The sequence below is a fragment of the Haplochromis burtoni genome, unplaced genomic scaffold, assembly GCF_018398535.1.
Source record: "Haplochromis burtoni strain Fernald_Lab_line unplaced genomic scaffold, NCSU_Asbu1 Contig_59, whole genome shotgun sequence".
In the NCBI taxonomy this organism is placed as follows: Eukaryota; Metazoa; Chordata; class Actinopteri; order Cichliformes; family Cichlidae; genus Haplochromis; species Haplochromis burtoni.
The window spans coordinates 302,215-323,295 of record NW_024582420.1 but is presented as its reverse complement, the minus strand read 5'-3'; the positions used below and the strand labels follow the sequence as shown (position 1 = coordinate 323,295).

At 40.6% G+C, this 21,081-nt stretch overlaps 1 protein-coding gene across 1 annotated transcript; it reads right to left on the bottom strand.

The window, feature by feature from the left end:
* Positions 1-671: 671 nt before the first annotated feature.
* Positions 672-20,778, bottom strand: cmtm4 (CKLF-like MARVEL transmembrane domain containing 4). The gene is made up of 4 exons (XM_005937178.3): positions 19,669-20,778; positions 11,222-11,398; positions 3,434-3,532; positions 672-3,100 (listed from the first exon to the last, which is right to left on the bottom strand). Exons 1-4 carry the CDS (start codon positions 19,852-19,854, stop codon positions 2,936-2,938), a joined length of 627 nt encoding a protein of 208 aa, XP_005937240.1. The 5' UTR covers positions 19,855-20,778; the 3' UTR covers positions 672-2,935.
* Between the last annotated feature and the right edge of the window lie 303 nt (positions 20,779-21,081).

The window sequence follows — 21,081 nt, the reverse complement described above, 5'->3', positions numbered from 1 at the left end:
AATTTTATGGATCTGTTACAGCTGTAGCTTCATGTTTTAAAGTTGAGTGGAAATAAATGAACAAAATGAGAAAAAGACCTTGCAGGTCTATGCAAAATAAGAGCTAAGGTTTCCATGAACCCGCCTGCAATGATGTTATAGATCGTTTATACCCTGTGAAAAGCAAGAATGTCAAACTCATTTTATATTGTGGGCCACATAGAGTTCACTTTGATCTTATGTGGGCTGGATCGGTGAAATTCCAGTTTCTCTGTGTAAAAAGTGTAACTGTGGATTCACTCATTGAAATATCAACGCAAACATAAGCAATTTAAAAATTATGTCTCAGTTTTTCTACATGGTAAAGAAATGCTGTTGTATTAAATAAAATAAGTCGTTCAGCACGACTCTTCAAGCTTAGATTGTAAGAAATAATGTGTAAAATTACAGAAATCTGTAATTTAATTACTTTGGTGTAATGTGACTGGCCATGGGTAGGAAAAACTGTAAACTGTGTTCTTCACATTTTCCAAAGTCATCCAGCGGGCCTGATTGGGGTCTTTGCTGGGCAAATTCCGGCCACCAGACCTTATGTTTGACACCCTTGTCCTCAACCTTAACCTTAAACAGGCTTAAAAAGGTAACACGGGTACAGACATTGTGAAAGTGCACATTTCAAACATTCCCAAATGGTTTTAAATGATTTATTCTTTCCAAGAAGTAGGAGAACCTTCAGTTTATTTGAAACATTCGAACAACATCCCCACACAGTACCATTTTATAAACGGGCACCTTTGTAAAACCAGTGTAGATGTATGTTGCCTGCTTGTTTAGTTTTTGTTTGGTTTTGGATTTTTTTTTGCAATAAAAAATTTGAATAAAAACCTGTCTTCATTTCAATAATGTCATTATAAACCAGTGTGAAGTCTCCACACTTCTTCGGGATCGGATCATTGTTTGCCGTTTATGTCACGACCTGCAAACCAGCAGAAAGCCTTTTCTTTCTCATAAATACAAATTTCGTAACATATTGCAGCACAGTCGTACACAGAGAGAGCTGCAGCTTGATAAGCGTTTGACAAATATGGTCGGTTTATATGACCAAATAGCATAATGCAATAGCGTGATTTTGTTGCTGTACAAATTCTTAAGTGAACATGGTAATAGTATTACTCAAAAACAAACCCATCAAAGTAAGTTACACACACATAAATACGAACAAGATTGTCTTCTCATACGTCTATGTCAATCACCAAACCAAGAGAAACAGCATTAAAACATAAGTTATTTAAAATCTAAGAAATGCCTGGTTAATCAAGCATCTTCAGGGCATTTATTAGTCTTAATTTAAAAAAAAAATCCACAGTCAAATACATTTCTGGTCCTTCACTTATAAACACACTAATGTAAAATCATCTGACTATACACCCGATCCACTGACGCAACAAAAAGATACATTTCATATAAAGACCAGAAGAGGGGGCCATAGTCAACTTGCCCGAATAAGGTTCAGGTCTTAACTGTAGTGTACATTAAAAGAAGATCAGATGCTAAATAAGTAGACAAAGGTTTAACTTCCTGTTTACTTCAGGTGCACTGACCAACTGAAAAATATTAAAGAGAAATCAGTATTGGATGGATGGGCTTTGCAGAGGCTGCTATAAGGGTAATGAAGGATAGGGATATCATAATACATGAAATGTGGGATAATATCATTGTAGATACATATACAAACATTTCAATCAACCACAGATTTGCTAAATGTACCATGTTTCCACCCCACAGACTCATCAAGTCTAATATTTAGAAAGGCATTAGGAAACACAGTGTTTAGGTCGAGGCACCCTGTGATTTTTTTTTTGTAATATAGGAGGGTCAGTACCTGAGAAGCAGTGTATAGGCTAATGACATTGGTCTCAACCACGCCATCTACTGATGTTTGCTTTAAAATTAATCTCACTGATGTACTTTTAAGATTTGTGTTACCTGAAGTGTTGGACGTGTGCAAAATTAAGATACGGATTACCTTATCATTGCTTGATATAACCTCCTCCAGGCTCACAGTGTAGGCCTAACACACATCTATAAGTAAAACTTTTTAAGCTCTGCTAAAAATTATGTCCCTGTTATTGTGTCAAACCAACTGGACTGGACTGGTTATTTTTTCCCCATTTTAAGTGTTGTGGACTAATGTAGTGCATGTAATCTGCACTTACTCCATAAATGCTGACAGCAAATGCAGTATGGCTATAGTGGCTAAAAGTCATGTGTAAAAGTAAGATGTGTAAGATTAGCCAAGACAAGGACAAGGAGACTTTCATGAGCGCATGTATAATTAAAAAATTAAATGTCAGGCTTGCTCAAAGGTAGAAGGTAAAAGCTGTGAGAAAGAACAATGAAGTCATGGTTGGACTGCAGGTTAGGGTTTGTTGCTGGTCCACTGGTTTCCTCATTTCATGATCACATTTATTACCACAGACTTCAGCGGCATGACATAAGCAGACTGTACAAAAGCTGACCTTGTTTTACTGGACTTCATTCACAGTGAAAGACAAAGCGTGCTCAAAAGTCAACACATATACTGGAGCCAGAGTAGGTGCACAGCTGGGGAGAAGTCAGGCTTTCTTTTTGTAGCCTTTCAGGGGAAGTTGTCCTTCAAAATGCTTTAGAAAAACATGTAGATGAAGGGTTTTACAAAGCACACCGTCAAATGTGACCAGGGTTTTCTACTTAAGTGTTTATGTGTCAGCAGGAGCAGCCAGGACGGCTGCTGAACAAAGCCACGGAGCCTCATTCACAGCTGAAGTGTTGTGATGAGAAGTCAAAAGCGTGCAGTGAGCCGAAGGTGGCTGTCTCACTGGAGTGGAAATACTGTTCTGAAGGCAGAGCTGTTTCCATTAGAGTCAGCTGCTGGTAGCATGGCTTTCTCTTAGTCTTCCTGATTGTCTGCCAGCACTCATGCAAGCTCAGGTCGTGGCTCCACCTCGCCACGCGATGCCGTGCGTGCCCGAATGTAATCGCTGGCCTGAGCCACCCCCTGACACCCAGCGCCACGGCGCCACTTCCGCACTGCCAGGAAGGTGTTTATTCCGTACACGACAGTCACCAGGAAGCCAAAAATCTGCACACAGGTGGAAACGGGAAGCAGAACCATTTACGTGTCAACAAATGTCAAAGCTACGTGATTACAGCTCAATAAGCTGATGAGGTTGTCTGATATATCAAAACTTCTACAAGTGCATAAATTAGTGTAATTAAACACATATACAGAACTGTGCAGTGGTAGGAAATTTAGCAGCCTGGTCAGTAAGAAACAAAATCTATGGACATCATCAGTCAGTGATGCTGCAGTAAAGTAAGGCACAAAAATAGCATCCATATCTACACACGTTTATGCTTCCTTTGTTATAGATCTAGGCAGGATGCCACTGAAGTTCAAAGAGTCAGTACTCACCACTGCTGCTATTTCAGCTCCAGTGTTGTGATTGATGCAAGCAAGCACGAGAGATGACAAGAAGAAAAACAGGGTGCTGGTACCTGTGTTAACGAGGTCCTACAGGAAGACAAAAACAAAGATCACAGCTCTGAATTAGTGATGTTATATAAGACTGGGATCACCTGTGATTTAAATCAACAACAATGAAATGTTGAACACAGGATGTTTTCAGTACCTGGCAGTTTTGGGCAATACTAAAATAACATATGAAGTAAATGTATATTTTGATAAAGTACATTTTAACATGGTATGTTCCCCATTGTTTGAATTTATTTGGATGCATTCACGTGTGGTCTACGGCTCCACAGGTCCTCTTTGGTTTTCTCTGTTACGAACTTTGAATTCTTGTTGTTTTTTAGCGTTCTGTTGGTTCTCAGATTATTCATTGCTGTTTATTTTTGAGTACTAGTTCCTTGTTTCAGTTTATAAGTATTTTCATGAGTATTCTGCATTAGTCTAAGGAGCTTGGAAAGAAAAGCGTCGGGACTTCTTTAAGTTTCCTTGAAGACGTTTCACGTCTCATCCGAGAAGCTTCTTCAGTTCTAAGAGCAACTGGTGGAGAGTCCCAGATTTTAAGTCCCCAAGAGGGACAATGGACCCCTTGATGATCCTCTACCTAATCACATGAGCCAAGGTGTGAAAACGGGTGTAGGTCACAATCAGCCAGGGTTTCGGGTGAACCCATTGTGAAGCCTAGCTCCACCCTATCATGTGATTTCCTGAGGTCAGATGGCCCAGGATGTGAGTGGGCATTAAGGCATCTGGGAAGGGATCTCAAAACTGGATTATAGATGGCAGAGAGTTGGTGTTGTAAGCCCCCGCCTCTGTTCAAAGATGGTTGTTCACAGTGGACATAGATGCTTCTTTCACTCCTCTTTCAAACCATCTGTCCTCTCTGTCCAAAATGTGAACATTGGCATCCTCGAAAGAGTGTCCTTTGTCCTTTAGATGCAGATGGACCGCCGAGTCTTGTCCCTTCAAGGTGGCTCTTCTATGTTGTGCCATGCGTTTATGAAGTGGCTGTTTGGTCTCTCCAATGTAGAGGTCTGAGCATTTCCCGCTACACTGTACATCATACACTAAGTTGTTAAGTTTGTGTTTAGGAGTTTTATCTTTGAGATGAACCAGGTTTTGTCCTGTGGCTGGGCCTAAAGTACACTGGGATGTCATGCTTGGAGAACTCGCCCGAGTTTGAAGCTCCTTAGACTACGATGACCTGGATGACTGAGAACCTTCACAGACATATTTTGCATTAGCTTTTTGTTCTGTTAATCCTTCCCTTGTGGCCCTTTATGTCAAGTCGGTCATCTCTGTGTAGTTACTTCCCAGTTTTTTTTGGTAGTCTTTTGTAACCTGTGCTTTTACATTGAGTTCTACTTCCCTTGTCTCATCATCCTGATTTGTTCCTCCTGTGTTTCCCATCTTTTTTCCCCTCACTGACAGATGACAGGCTCAGTTCTACAAATTTGACACAGAGAGGCACAAGGGCAAGACTAATAAAAGAATAGACTATACAAAATAAACCTAAAACAGAATAATCATGAAAATAACCAGAAACTAAAAGAAAAGAATTAGGACTCAAGATATTTAGAAACATGGAAAACAAGAATAAACAACAATGAACAACCTGCGAACCAACAGAACGTTAAATAATAACAAGAATTCAAAGTTCGTGACAGAAAACCATTGATCCAAAACTCCCTTGTTTTTCCAAGAGTAGTTGATGATTCATTTGGAGTTATTCTTTGGTGCTCCTTGTCTTCTTGTCTGTTTTTTAACCTCCTGTTGGGAAGAATTGTACGGTCGTGGTAAAAAGAAAGTACACCCCCTATCAGTTCTAAGGTTTTACATATCAGGACATATTTCTTTCTTTCCATGTCTTGAACACAACCTGAGCTGAATGACAGCACATGATACACTACATCATCATGTCATTACTTATTTAGCAGAAACCAAGCCAAAATGGGAAAGCGGTGCAAGCAAGTCGCCATGATTCAGTAGCTTGTAGAAGCAGTTTTAGCAGCAATAACTTGAAGTAATCATTTTCTGCATGACTTCATCAGTCTCTCACATCGTTGTGGAAGAATTCTGGCCTGCTCTCCTTTGCTTCAGTTCATTGAGGTTTGTGGGCATTTGTTTATGCGACGGCTCTGTTATGGTCCAGCCACAGCATTTGAGTCTTGACTTTTTTTTTGCAATTTCTCTGAGAATGGCACAGTCTGACTTTGGGATGAATTTGCCCGGATGTCCACTTCTGGGAAGACCATCGGCTGTCTTACCTGTTACCACTTGTGAATAATCTTTGTCATTGTGAATGATGGACTTTAAATTTGTTGGATTATTTGGCCTTTCCAGATTGCTGGGCAGCTTCTCTGAGATCATTGCTGATCTCTTTCCCCCTGAACGCTCCAGGCCAGCAAACTGCCAAAACCACAGCTTTTATAGAGCCTCTTAATCCCCATGGAAAGGGTGTGCCTAGTTTTGTTTTGTTTTGTTTTAGTTTGTTTACATGCTGCTTCTGCATTTGGCTCAGTTTTTTTGTTTAATAAATAATGACTCAGTGTAATCTTGATAGATAAAACCTTAGAATTAAAATAGTGTGTTCTTTCTTTCACCATAATTGTACCTGCTATTTATTTCTACACAACATCATTAGGATACTTGTTATTTTGGCTATTTCTAGACTTGGTAATAAGAAGGCAGAATTCCTGAACTTCCCTCTTGACATCCTTCCTCTTAGACCAACCTTGGGTTATAATAACAAATAAAAAATATCCACTCCTGGTGTTTTAACATAAAACTTCAATTTAATCCACTTAAAGCACTCATGGCAACAAATATCCTACAGCTGCCTCTTGCTTTTAGATTTAAATAACTTTTAAAACAACAAAAATACATTTTAAATCACAGCACAACATGTTTGTTACCCCAAAGCACACCACTGAAATAACAAACTAATGTAATGTGAGCTCAAGATAAAACTGAGCTGTCTGAAAGCTGCTGCCAGTGATGTGCATTAGTTAAACCCCACAAGACTAATTAAAAAAAAACTGGCACAATGTAGCCTCCTATTAGTCTAAGGACTGAGCACATTGTGGCTGATGTTGTATACTGAACAAACAGAGCTTGTTTGCACTCTTCTAACCAGCCAGACTGCATCCTGGTGCTCCATATCCAAAAACCACAGGAGAGCAAAGAAGCCAACAGCACATATTTTTTTAAAAGCCACCTAGCACCTCATTCATTCAATTTAAACAAACACTCAGTCCACACATATAACTAACTCCATCCCCCACGTTTTTACACATAGGAAGTAATGTGAAAGAGACAGTTGCTTTTCAAGTACCGCTCTCCTGTTCTTGGCACGCCAAACTGTGGGGAGGGGGTTAATATTGAAGGGCTCAGCGTGGCTGGGGCACGGCCCTCGTGATCAGAGGCGTGATTATAATCATTGCAGACATGGTCTCTCATATGACACGCATGGACCATACAATAGCAAAGTCAAAAAGGCTAGCTGGTCGCAGACTTACACACATGTGCATGCACATACCTCAGCAGGGCATAAAAAGTGAGATAATGTGCCACTGATCTCGTGGTTTAATCAGTAACATAAATACAGAACCATATCTCTACATGTTAACTGGGAAAGTCAATGAACACCACAGTTATGATCTTAACCTTCGACCGTAATCTTAAACCCACTTCAAAGGTGCACACTCAGCGTACTGCAAACACTGCTCGCATTACTCATGCACTCCCATCCAGCTTGTCAAACTGGTTAAACGAGACACAGCCAACCAGATATTCCTGTTCCATTGTGCTCTTTCATGTGCACAAACGATTTTGCGCGTTTTCATGATGCCACTTCAATCCCACAGTCAGTTCAGTTGTTTCTCAACCTCTCTGCTTTACCTTCGCCCAAAAGTCACAAATCACACATGTGATTATATTCTTTCCTGAATTTTCCCATATAGGTCCAATAGAAAAATGTGCATGTAAACAACTAGCATGGAATTTCACAGCCTATGAAAAATTTAAAGTCTCCATCTCGAAAGTTGCGCTCTATCTGACCAGCAATAATGGTAATTGCCTGAATGCAAACATTTTACCAGGAAAGGAAAAGAATAAAATGGGATTCCAAGTGACTGTTGTCTCTACAGTGCTGTTTGGAAATGCTGTTTAACAGCTTACTGTAGTGGAACAACTCAGCATCCAGTTGTGGGCTTCCATCCTGAACTACTTACTTCATTCATGTATTAACTGTGATGAGATACTCTCTGTTCTCAGAACAAAACAACCAGAAAATACTGGCAGGGCAATCGAACGGCCGCTCTCCCTCCAACGAGAGAATAACAACACTATTATCTGTCTCTCCCTTTGTGTCTTTAGTTTTGCCTCATTTCTGTCCCAGAATCCCCCTAGCATGACCCACAGCTATTTGGCTGTGAATGAGGAAAACAATGGACCGAATTATCTGCCTTCAAAAACTAAATCCTCGAGTTTAATTTAATCACCTAAAGTTACAGAGTAGCTTTACAAAAGAGTCCTAGGACTGCATTCATTTCCATTTGGAAGAAGGGGAATAGGGTCAAGGCCTGTGTTTCCCCCTCTGTGCTGCCAAAGTCATCACAGAGGGGGAAGTGGAGGAGATGGGATCGTATAGCACGTAATTGTTAGATTAAGAACCCTTCTACTGAGAGTTTGTAGTTGGGAAACAGAAAAGTCAGCAGAAGGTTTAACAGTTGGTTAATACTGTGAAATGCTCACTCGTGGTAAAATTCCCAGGGGACCAATGTGACCGGAGCAGCTTTGACTACGATAGACATAAACAGCGTGTGGCTGAGCCCACACCGTGGAGTGCGTCCAAGGAACGTGGGCTCGTCAGCTAAGCAGTTTGGAGTGAGAGCAAACACTGTTAAATCTGCAAAGTAACACGTTCGGTAAACCTTTGTTTGCAACATTTTGCTAACCAAAAAAGTCCTTCATATTTGACAAATTCACCTTTATTCTTTTGCATAACAGCATAAAGTCCAGCAACACCAGTGTGCCAAACCACAGGCCATCAAACTCCAACCTCTTTGTGTGAACCCCATGCCAACTCCTGAGCTCAGGCTTAAGCACACAAACACACAGTGTACATGCTAATTAAACATTTCATTATTTAACCATTAATCTCCTAAATGGAAAAATAATAACCAGGCAGAAGTGACAGGAGAAACGCCAGCGGGCTTAAGACGAAAAAGAACAGGCAGTCTTGAAAAGAGCAAACAGAAGGATTTTGGATTATATGGACAGTAATGGTTACAGGTATCTGGTAAAAGTTCCTAAATCAGCACTCCTAAATTAGCCCTGGCCTCTATGGGACTGTAAAACGCTTTCGTTCGGTGTTACTCTGCCAAAAGCAGACGCCAAAGGCACACCCTCTCTTCATGTTTGAGGTGGAATACTGTACTAAGGATACTGTAGAGCAATCTGATAGCTGTGGTTAGATCTGAACATCTGGCTTAGCATCCACATCTTTACTACAGTATGTACTGTAAGCTGGAAGTATGGTCAAAGAAGTTTCTTCTACACGTGTCTGTAAAAGACACTTGGCTGCAGATCAGAACTCACCACCAACTGCTTGTCAGGCAAACAGTTAGAGGCTGCCAGTATCTCCTGGAGAATACCCACCAGCTCATTTTCTTACAGCTGACAGTGCACATCCTGGTAGCAACATGGAAACTGTAATGACTTTGTGCTAGATTTTATTCTAGTGCTAAATACAGAACAATATTCAACAAACAGAAGTTCAAGTAAAGCTTGTTTCAATTTCTTACTTTAGAAAGAAACTAAGTTTCAATGCTTTGTTTAAATAATAAGCTTAAATCTCCTTGCATAAATGCTAAAACAGAACAATCATCAAGAAGATAAAAAAAAGTAAATCCGTTGGGCATCTTTCTTTGGCTTTAGACAACAATTCTGATGGCAAAAGAACTAAACGGGACAGGCAAAAAAAAGAAGAAGAAGAAGATAAAAAAAAGGCAAAAAAGGAAAATCACTGCCTGGCTAATATTAGCTAACCTGGCTAATATTAGCTAACCTGGCTGATATTAGCTAACCTTCCTGATATCAGCTATTGGTAGAGCCTGACTGATGTAAGGTTTTTTAAACTGATATTGATGGCAGACAGCCACCATGCGTTTGTGTATTTTTATTATTATGCATGTTTATTTTCAGTCAAGCAAAAAAATGTGATTTATCAGCTGATATTTTTTCTCTTAGGAAACAAAACAGAAACAGATTTCACTAATATTTGCTATGTGTATCTATTTGTGAGTCCTTACTAAGATTACACAAGAATCCTGTTTAAAAACGAATCTTGTTTTAATAGTATGATTTGCTCTGTATAGTTTTTATTATCATTTATTGGTTGAGCAGGCTGAGTAAATCAGCTGATACCCACTATTTACCAATATACTGGAATGTGCATTTCTAAATAACATTTCTAATTAAAAAAAAGTAGAGATGGGAGAAATACCCTCCAACAATGGTATGAGTGTTACTGTTGTTGTAGTTTGTCCACCAGAGGGAACTCAGCAAGTCATGTTTGGATTACCAGAAACACAACAACCGTCTGATCCTAGCATCTAAACCAGTAATCCACGACTTGTCGTTATAATAAAACAGGATCATTTTTAACCCACACTGCCATATCATTGTAGTAAAGACTGCACTTAACAACTTTTAAGAACATGTTTGTGTTCTGTGTCTGAAAGAAAGAAATATCAGCTGCTATATCAGACTTTTAAAAACAAATATCAGTATCGGTGAATCATATATCTATCAGGTTCTAGTGAAAGTAAACATAATAACAAGAGACACATCAAGCCATGCCAGCCTCGCTGTATTTTACTGCTGCTTAACAGCTAAACTGAGTTAAATGCTAACAAGCCTATTATAGCCTCTTAAAATGATAACAGCTCCTTAAATAGAGCTAAAAGAAAACGTACAGGGAGTGTTTACTGCTTCTAATGTAGATAAAATTAATAACTGTACTGGTCACTGGTCTCAAGATGAGTAAAAACCCAAAGCTTATAAATTTAATGCCATGTAAACCTTTACCTGGACCACTGCATTATTATCATAAGGTGAGCATATCGATAGATTTACACGTGCAGCTAAGCATTAAATTGTAAGCCAGACTGTCGCTAAATATGACGAGAATAATGCAAAATTACTGCTGTGTAAACCAGTAAGGTTTCAGAGGGCAAATTTAAACCCTACTCTTCTAAAATTTCATGTTGCCTGATTTTAAATTGATTTTTTTCAGGATTAACTTCTATATTTGGGAAGGCCTGAAAATGCACAAGCCTCAGGGGAGTCTTCAGGAGTACGATGACCTCTGATGCTGAGGAGTGTTTTGACTCTGCTATCAGCCACAAGGACATGACAACCGATTGTAGATAGTGAACAGACATAACATCTTTCCATATCTGGAGAGTAAGGGGGTTCATGTGTGAGATTAGAACTTTAAAACCGGATGCCGATGCCGGCTGTAATGCGTGCATGAAGATGAAATTTCATAGTGAATTTATCTAAATGCTGTACTATTCATCTGTATCTCCTGAGGAATTATCTCTCCTCAACGGCAATTCTAGTATCATCATAAACTGCATTAACATTAGTCATCCTGTTCTTTATTTAGAGGTTCAGCAGTACATTAGTGTACATGAGCTATGTTAACACTCTGTAGTGTGGACGTACCGTGAGGCTCCAGTTTACGTGGGGCACCTTGGTGTGGATGTTGAGGCAGAAGATCAGGAGGAGGACTCCTGTCACCACAAGAGCACTGCAGCTGACAAACTCAAAGAAGTAGACCCCTCCACAGGGGGAACACATCATGATAGTTTCTATGCAGATGAAGCCGATGAGTGAAAGGACCTGAAGTGAGAGGGAAGACGACAGGAGAGACAAGAGTTAAAATAAGATACAAATAAGATACACTTTGTTTATTCCACAGGTTGGGAACAGCTTATCTCAATAAAATAAATACAATATCACAAAATCAAATAGCCTGGAAAGATAAAGAATGGAAAAACTTAACAGAAAACTGAAAAAGTGCAGTGTTCAAATGAGCTTAATAAGAGACATCTAACAGAGAAATGCAGGTATCGTGGTGTGAGATGGTAAAGATTTTCTGTATATGTCCTTGTGGCAGCAAAGCTGAACCAGATGTTAGAGGAGGTCTTTAGCTGGTGCAGAGGGTGGTCAGGGTCTATCAACATCCGTTCACCACAGCCACAGTCATGCTGATGACCTCTGCATTGTTAACTGGGGAATCCAAATACTGTATTGATTCAAACTGGATCCAAACAAGAACTGTAACGATGGGAGAAAATTCCCCCGACAAGCGATATGGACACAATCCCACAGCTAGAAGTTCAGTATTCAGGCCATAGACAAACTCCTTTACAGTACTGCACAGGACTACGCCGTCTTTACTTATAACTGATGCACTGATTGCACATTTTATCTTATTATGTGCAGCAAGGAGGTGCTTTGGTTAGCATTGTCACCTTATTGCAAGAAAGCTTCTAATTCAAAGCACAGCTGGGGTTTATGTGTAATTTGCAAGTTCTTTACCAAAATACCAGCATTTATATGTTAAGACTTCACTTTATAATCCATCGTTTCTGCACGCCAAAGACAACTGCTGGTTCTAAATTTGGCTATGGATGACAGGTAGATAAAGTGCTCATATATGATAAAGCACTGCACAAATTTATGTTTAAATGTAGTCTCAAGCACTTTGAGTGCTACTATATCACATTTACCACTCTGCAAAAAATCCTGCAGCCAGGTACAGTCACACTGTCCAGGAAGCATGAGTGTGGTGCTAATAGTGCAGGGATATATTGAGTATATTATGCCAACAACAGGTTAGATAATTCACTGGCTGATTAGTGAATCATCTCTAAAAACTAAAACCTAGGTCAGCATGAGCAGTCTGCATTCATTATCCTAGAATGGAGTTCATTATTCAGTCTCTTTTCTGAATAACTGTGGGATCCGTCAGACCTTTGACAAAATATGTCTGACCTTCATTTCTGAAGCTTGGACAAATCTGACAGTGAGTCTTACCAGCGACGTCAGTTAACAAATGATACGCCAGCACATTAAATACAAAGTATATAAAAACTTAAAATATATACATGCCTAGTCAGTATATTGAATATAAGTATAAAGAATACTGTAAGTTATTTCTGTAAGATTATGGGATTGAAATGTCAAACTTTCCAGTTCATAAAGCGATTGTCCTATGAATAGACCAGAGTCTGTGATCCCATGAGTTCTGCTCCTGGCAGTTTGTGAAGATGCCCGCTTCCAGCCAACAGCCATCAACAAACCACAGTATGGGAAGAATTCTGCTACTTAGGTGTTCTTCTGCCATCTAGACCCCGACAAAACCACACACAGATTGCCAACTGCCTAGGAGCAGTCCAAAACCAAGAGGCATAGCAAAACCATGAAAATGCAACATAATACCGACCTGAAGTAGCTAAGAATCAGTTTTCTAATTTTATGCAAACTGCAAAGGCCAGTTTTGCATGAGCAGACGTGAAGGATGTGATAAGAGACTCCAGTTTTCCTTTCTCTTTCATTTACAAATGTTACCCCTGAAAGTCTACGCAATGTTAGTGAAACTTCACTCAAGGTCATTTAATGCAAAACAACAGCAATCACATATCAGACATATGCAATTTACAGATCAAACACAATCTGTTTGACTAATAATTCACACACAGTCATCTCATCCACACTCAACAAAATGCACTCAAAAAAAAAAAAAACTTTGCCAAGGAACAGCTTCCCACTCCTCAGTGTTACTTGGAAGATATCCTTTGAGCTGATAAAACATCAGCTTGCAAGCATCAACCCAGCAGCAAAGCGCAGCGGCATAGCTGAGTATCGTTAGTTGGTGCTGCTTTACTGCCTCTTGGCCTGGATGGTTTTCCATCATTGAAGCAAAAATGAATTTTGATGTATTGAGATATAATAAGAGCCGTCGCCTACTGTTTGCATCTGTGTTTTAGCAAACAAGACCTATTCATAAAAGATCTAAGAAGCACAATGGCTTGCAGGATCTGTGCTTCATTTACTGTATGCAGGTTGGTTGTGAATCACAAAGCCCATATTTGAACATGGAAAAATAAATACTAACTTTCGTGCTAAACAGTTTCTGTTAAGATGATTTCGGATTATTGTAATATTCCATGCAGGAATGGCTTTTTGTCCAAGTTGTTAAAACATTAAACAAGGAGCTGCGCTCAAGTAGCAAAGCTTGAAAGGTAAGATCATTTTTTGCTTTTCAAAGAAAGTTACTGAAGAAACTGGGTCAAGTTTGAGGCAGGTATTTTTTTTATTTCACTACTTGTCATTACTAACAAATCTAAGCAGTTTAAGCGCAAACAGCATCCCCTTTTCTTTGGCTCTGGCTTATTTTAGCTACTCAACTGTCTCTGTGTCTTTTGTTGCAAAAGAAAAATGATCACTTTAACAGCAGATATTTGTCCTTTAACTACATTTTACATTAAAACAAAACATTTATCAAAATAACATCATGTACAGTAGTTTATACGAGTGTTGAGCTAACTCGTATTTATTTTTCTTCCAAGGAGCCAGGCTCTTGGAATTTCCATTTTTGGAGGAATTTTGTTGTTGTTGTTTGTTTGTTTACCTACTCCAGCTGATGAACCAGTGCTGTGTCTACACATAACAGACCACTTAGCAAAGAACCTATTTTAAATTGTATTTTTAGCCACCTTTGTGATAGCCTGTCAATTTGGTATCTCTCAGCATCTCAGTATGATGTGGAGTGTATCAGTATCCATATTAGTATCTGAACGTTACATCCTTAGGAAACACACAACAGAAAAAATCCAACAGAGACCTGACACGCGACCTGAGAGACGCCCCTGTCCCGGTCTGGGGAAGGATGAGTGTCAAAAAGCCATTCTTAAAGAAGGGACGCAGGAGGGAAAGGCTGAGGAAAGCCAAATCAAACAGGATCTGACCTGAACATCCGGTCTTATAAAGTGACGAGTGCGAGTGCACGGGTCAGAAAAGGGGTACAACAGTGAGTGTCTACAGCCATCTGTAAGACACGGTGGAGGCTCTATCGTGGTTTGGGGTTGGATTTTAGATCTTTAAAAAGATCTAAAAGATCTTTAAAAACTTTTAAAAGATCTTTAAAAACTGATGGACGAATGAACGCAGAAAAGCACTATCAGATTTTCATTCACCATGCAATACCATCTTGAAAATGTCTCATTGGGAATGGCCTAATTTTCCAGCTTGACAGTGAACAAACACACTCATCTAATGCAGTAAAAATATATCAGGATACAATAAAGGTGGTCATACCAAATATTGACTTTCAAGCTCATTAGAATTGCACCAACTCTTTTTCTCCTTTCATACCTGTACTTCCACGTATGTTTTCACGTGCTTCTAGAAATCACTGCATCTATTTCCCATTTTGCTGGCAAAATATAAAAGAAGGAGGGATTGCTCAAGACTTTTGCAAAGTACTGTAATCTCTGAGTCACAATTGCAGCTTCACAGTGTTGTGCGGGTCACATGAATAGCTTATTAAATCCCACAACATTTAATAAATTTACCCACATTGTGCTTGTGCTGGCACACCCAGTCAGATCAGGCACATTAATTTAAACAGCCATCCATTTTATTTTAACTGCTTATCCATCGCAGGGTCACAGGGAGTCTACTCCAGTATCCTGCTAATGCAAAGACCATTTAAACTTTAGAACCGTCATCTAACCTGACATGCACGGCGCTTGTAGCACAAAGCTAGAGCTTAGCTAACTTGTGGGACTAATTAAGTAAGGTCCATGGTAAATATGTGCATGTAGGATACTGAGCATTCAAAGAACTTCATTCATTTAGACAGCATTTTATTCTCGACTATCCCACACTGGGTGCAATATGGGGTAAATTCGGATTCAGTATCTTCCCCCATGTGGGCTGGAGGAGCAGAGGGTCAAGCTACCGAGCACGCGATTAGCGGACAATCTACCCTCCCTTCTGACACAGCCAGTTTCTTGGACTCTCGATTGTAGATAAGTGTTGGTTAATCAGTGAGATGAAGCTGAAATAAAAGAACTATCTCTACCACTACACTCCTACACCTTGTTGGCCACCCATCCCTCCATCCATCCATCCTCTTAACTGCTTATCTAATTCAGTGTCACGGGCCGGCCTGGTGGGTGGGTGTTATGTTACAAAGAAGCAAAGAATAAACTTCTAAATGCTCAAACATGTATGTTTCTACACTAGCATAACTAACAAAGAGCAAGTCTAGCAGATTTTATCTCAGAAAACGATCATTTATTCAACCCTGTTTATCCTGTTCAGTGAGCAGAGCTGTTGGATGACTGGCACTGGTAAAGCATAAGGGGAAAACCCTCCACAGTTTGTCAAACTCCAGTCTGATCATTTAAATCTCTGTCTGTGACATTACCTCACAGGAAACCGAAAGGAAGAGAAAATAAGTCGACTGGGCAGACTATCGTTAGGACAACAGTTGAATTGTGTGCAGTTGCTGAAGCCTCATTAGAGTGTGTAGCTGGATAGCAGCCTGTCTTTGACTGAAATACAACTGAAAGGGTCACACCCAAACAGGAATGAAGTGCACTGCACTGGGAGATGATGTAATGTCTCTCAAAGAAAGCATATTACTTCCTCCATGCCCCTGTGTAGCAGGTGTCAGGCAGTCACAGGGGAGGAGGCGGAGAATTGCAAGCCCCACACTGGATAATTTTGTAAGTATTGATTATACGTCAACCTTCTCTCTTGTTCAGTCTATTCATCACGCATCGTATGTGCAGGAACAAATGTGTCAGCTTTCTTTCCCTTCTTTCTCCTACATGCAAACAAGTCCTTATCTCAGGGATTTAGCACATTATTAGTTGCCTTAAGGACATCTTGGATGCCGATCCCCTTCTTATACGCCATCTGTTGTGAACAGATAATTAAAGGAGGAGAATGGGAGGCTTTATTGTTGAAACTTTGCAACACTATGTGCAGGACTTCCACACTGTACTACTTCATGCAAAAAAAAAAACACCTTAAAAATGACCCAAAAGATTGAATGTGCTTTAGCAGGAGCTCACAGTTGGGTATGAGATGGAAAATTTACCCTGAATGCTGGTTAAATTTCACCCCAGAGGAAAAGTGTGTTGCTGCACATATGCAACAGCATACATGTCTCCCCTCGTGCCTGCACAACATTCCTGTTGTCTTTATGCCATCCTGCAAGATCCAAATAAGTCGTGTTTCAACCACACGAGAGTAAAGCACATGGCGTCTCTCTCGGTTAAGGAAGCATGTGCTGACATTTGGGAGCATATGGTAACTTCATTACACAAGATTTGGAGAAAGAACACCTCTCCTTAATATTTAACCTCCACTTGTTAGAATATTACTTTAAAAAAAAGGGCAGGATACACACCATAACAGAAAAGCTGTTATTTATCATGAAGGCATGAGCCCTGCTGGGAAACAGTGTGATTGATAGGTGTACTATAAGGCCCAACAAGGTATCAAATTCCTGTCACTATGTCGACGTGCATGATGTGAATATCAGCTGGACTTTGTTGACCCGGTCACAAAGAGACAAAGACAAACCTGCTGTCAGGATGGGCGCACCTCGATCAGGTTACCTGCCACTGAGAGTTTGTACTGCTCAGTGCAGGGCCAGCAGCAGCAGCATCACATGTATCAATTCACCCAAGATATGACAGGTGACTGGCCCCCTTAAAGCTTTTGCAAATGCATATTTGTGGAAAAAAAGGACGTATCAAAAAAGGAAGGTTTGAGGGGATTAAACCCAACTACTTTAGTGTCTTTCAGCCATTTATTCAACTGTTTAACACAGAATTCAGTCAAACAAATTTATAAAACAGGATTCCACTTATAAAGCCCTTTAGGTTGATTGGACATAACAGATAAAGGCTTCCGTCAGCAAATCTATTCTTACTTGCCAATAAACAGATGGCAGATAACGAATAAATACCTAGTCGATACAGACGCCCCAACCATAAACTGGAGCATCGAGTGTACTGCTGACAGTAGACTGCTGCCATTTGCTACATGATGCCCTTTTGCAGTGCATCTCCTCCACATTGTTTTGCTTGTTTTTCCAGCTCTAAAAGATCATCACTGCTCCTTGGCTGGCACAGAGTGAAACAATTAGAGGAGAGAGCAGTAAAAATGAAAGCCGATGAAGCCATTAATGCTTGGCAGGATGCCTTTAAAGGCCTCTTCTCTCAAGGCCTCCTCTAAGGTACTGAATATAAACTTGGATGACTTTGACTGGTCCTCTCCTTGTTCACAGAGGAGAAACGTGGCTATCTGAAACTGCAAAAGTACTCCCACGCTTCTGAAGTCTAAAGTACAAACTGAAGATTATTAATAGATATGAGATGACGCTTGTTCTCTTGTACCCACAATGCCTGTAATACAGATTCTACTTCAAATACCTCAACTGATTTTTTTAATGGGTGATTTATGCGCTATTCATGACTTGGCCTATTTTGGGGTATCACAACTAAGTACTTTTTCTGGAATAGAGCAAAATGAGACTTTGAAGTATCACAGATATTTTTGTAAACAAATGTAGAATTATTTTTAGGGCAAAGTCTTTGCACAGATGCTTGTGTTCAGACAAAACTTAAGACATAAGGAGTTTGGCTTAAATTGTTAAATGAGAAAGAAACTGCTATTCAGGTAATCTACAGGCACACCTCCCAAAAAACATACATAGCATTTTTCACTTTGCAGGAGCAGAATCATATATATATATATATATATATATATATGGAATCCTGGATGTTTGCACAGGTGGAGAATGTAATTTTATGGTGTCTTATGTCTGGGCAGAGGATGTGGCTCTGTGGCTAAAAGTAAAAAAACCCAAAATAAATTAATTAACCAGCAAAGTCTAAGGCAATACTCAAACATTTCCGGTTTGCTATGAAATGCGTGAAGATTATAAATCTAATACTTTTAAGTTACCGCCTGCTCCAAACTTCTCCCACGCTGATGACAGAAGGATTCCTAGCCTTCCTTCCCACATACAGGTAAACATCACAGGTGTGCAACAGACTGTGAGCTTCTCTCAGACCACTGGGACACTCAGCCACCCACAAGCTAAAAAAAACAACAACCTTAAAACTTTTTCTGCATAAGTTTTTAAAGTATTGCAGAGAAACTGCCTCCCACATACATTGTTCTCCTCCGTGTTGTTGGGAATACACTCCAACATGTGTATGAGTGTAGCCCCGTAGTGAATTTTTCTTGGCAGAGGAAGAAGAGAAATGGTCCCAGTTTGATAGATGTTTCCTCCTCTGGTGAGTTATCAGATCTTTGGGACCCTTTCATTGTGCTTTGTTGTTGCCTCTTATCCCAGTTCAGACATCTGGTTTGGGTGAACTGATTCAAAAATTCCATCAGAAATGTGTTTTCCACTGACTACAGCGTGAAAAGAAATGGTGATAACACTTTTTATCCTCAACAGCAACTGAATGGGTAACACATACAGGTTTTCCCAGGTGCCTCACCGAGTACAGCCGTATTTGCACACGTGTTTAAGTGGTCTGGAGCAGCAAACAGCCACACAGTGAAAAAATGGAACTACTTGCAAATATGCAAGTGGTAACTAAAAGTTATCAAGACGTTCAAGGAGTGCAAGCGAATCGCAAATGGCAGACATTATTAAACACTATAACTCCCTCTGGAATAGTACCCTATTATGTAGGAGCCATTATCCATTCAAAAACAAGCTCGCCTCTATACATTCACTAGTCATGGGGTGGGCATACTGTTGAAGTGACCTCTAGTAGGGATGCAGTGAAGGTTAAGCCAGGACCGGTGTGGCTAACTTTAGAATGAAACCTCGGGGTTATTATTGCACATAAATAATAAGTAAGGTATTAATGCTTAGCATACAGCGAGTTTAACTATAGCTGCACTTTATCGTGTTTTGCCCCCTGGAAGTTGAGTTTTCCTCCACATGTTAGTTGCTGATCAGTAGAAGTTATGCACCAACGGTGCGTCACAGCTTGGCCACTTAAAGGAAGGCTGTACATCTCTGAGTATTACTGCAACGATGTCGCCATGCTTTGACTTACCACTTCAACCACCTTTAAAATCCCCAAGTATGACTTGAGGTACTCCATGTCGCACACTATCCCCCCAAAAACGTTCCGCGAATGGACGGGCTCGGTGGTGGGCTGGTAGGGACTGCTGGCCCCGGAGATCATGGAAGTATTGGAGGCCTCGCCGTCAAAGCCCTCCGTCTCTTCGGTGGTCCTCATGATTTCTGGAGAAGCTGAACTCTTTTTTTTTTTAAGAGAGAGAGAGACAAATGGAAACCGACGCTGCCAGTCCTCCTGGATCTACCTCACTGCGCGGCTTATGTGACAGAGAGCACACTTTGTTCCACGCAAGCTGGGAGCAGATGGGGAAAACAAACCGGACAGTCCACTTCTCGTAGCCACCCCGAGGTGAAACCGCAACGGTAGTTGCTCTTTAACATCGCGTGCAGGACTGGTATAGGATCAGTGCAGCCACCCCCTCCACCTCCAGGCGGTTCCTCCCGGTTCCAGTGTTGCGCCTCTCCAAAACAGCCGCACTTAGAACTATGTTAGGTGGGTCACTTGTTCGAGTCCTTGTGCCACTCACTTTACCACGGACGACTCCGGTTAGTTCGGCAGATCGGGGGGAAATGCCTGCCGTGCTGTGAGACCGAAAAACATTCACCCATTGTGCCCCAGAAGAAGCGAGAGAGATCCGCGCTGTCTCCTGTTGTAAACTTAATTATGCAGCCTCCACAGCAGCAGCAGCAGCAGCGCGCAGTACGGCTGCGTACGGACGCCGCTGTCCCTCGCTGTGGATGGAAAGCAGGCTTGTCTCCGCCCTCCTGAAAACTGCACATTCTTCAGAGTAGGCTCTGCGCCCGGTTTAAGTGCTCCCAAACAGCCTGAAAAACGAATCCAGCCGGAACCACGCCGACAGTACCGAGCTCTTCTCACACACTCACATTCGTCGGTGTGACCGTGCAGCATTTGAACACCAGCCAGGCCTGGTGACACGATTTCTATTTTCCCAAGGGGATTACAGTGTATGGCTGCTTGTCTTTATATGGAGTTTAAAACCCACTGAATATCACCATCATGATCCACATAGCTTTTTTTTCCTCTTACGTTTCATATGTGAACATGTCTAATACAAAATACAGACATATTTCAAATTACATGTTGCCAATTCTCTGCGTATAAAGCAGGTTGGTTTCACCGAGTTATTAAAGAAGTCAATGCAGGTTAGAAATCGTACCATATATGTAAAGTTAGTCTAACTTCAACAAATGAAAGGATAGGCCTAATTTTTTTCAGGGGCATAAGCTGTGCTGTAGAGCCCCCCCGTACTTTACTGCTCTCTCGTGGCGCTAAGCAGCATTAAAGGTTGCCTAGGTAATTGCAGAAGTCCAAAGATGCTGGAAATAACATTTGGAATAAAACATAAAAAAACCCGACACTATGCAT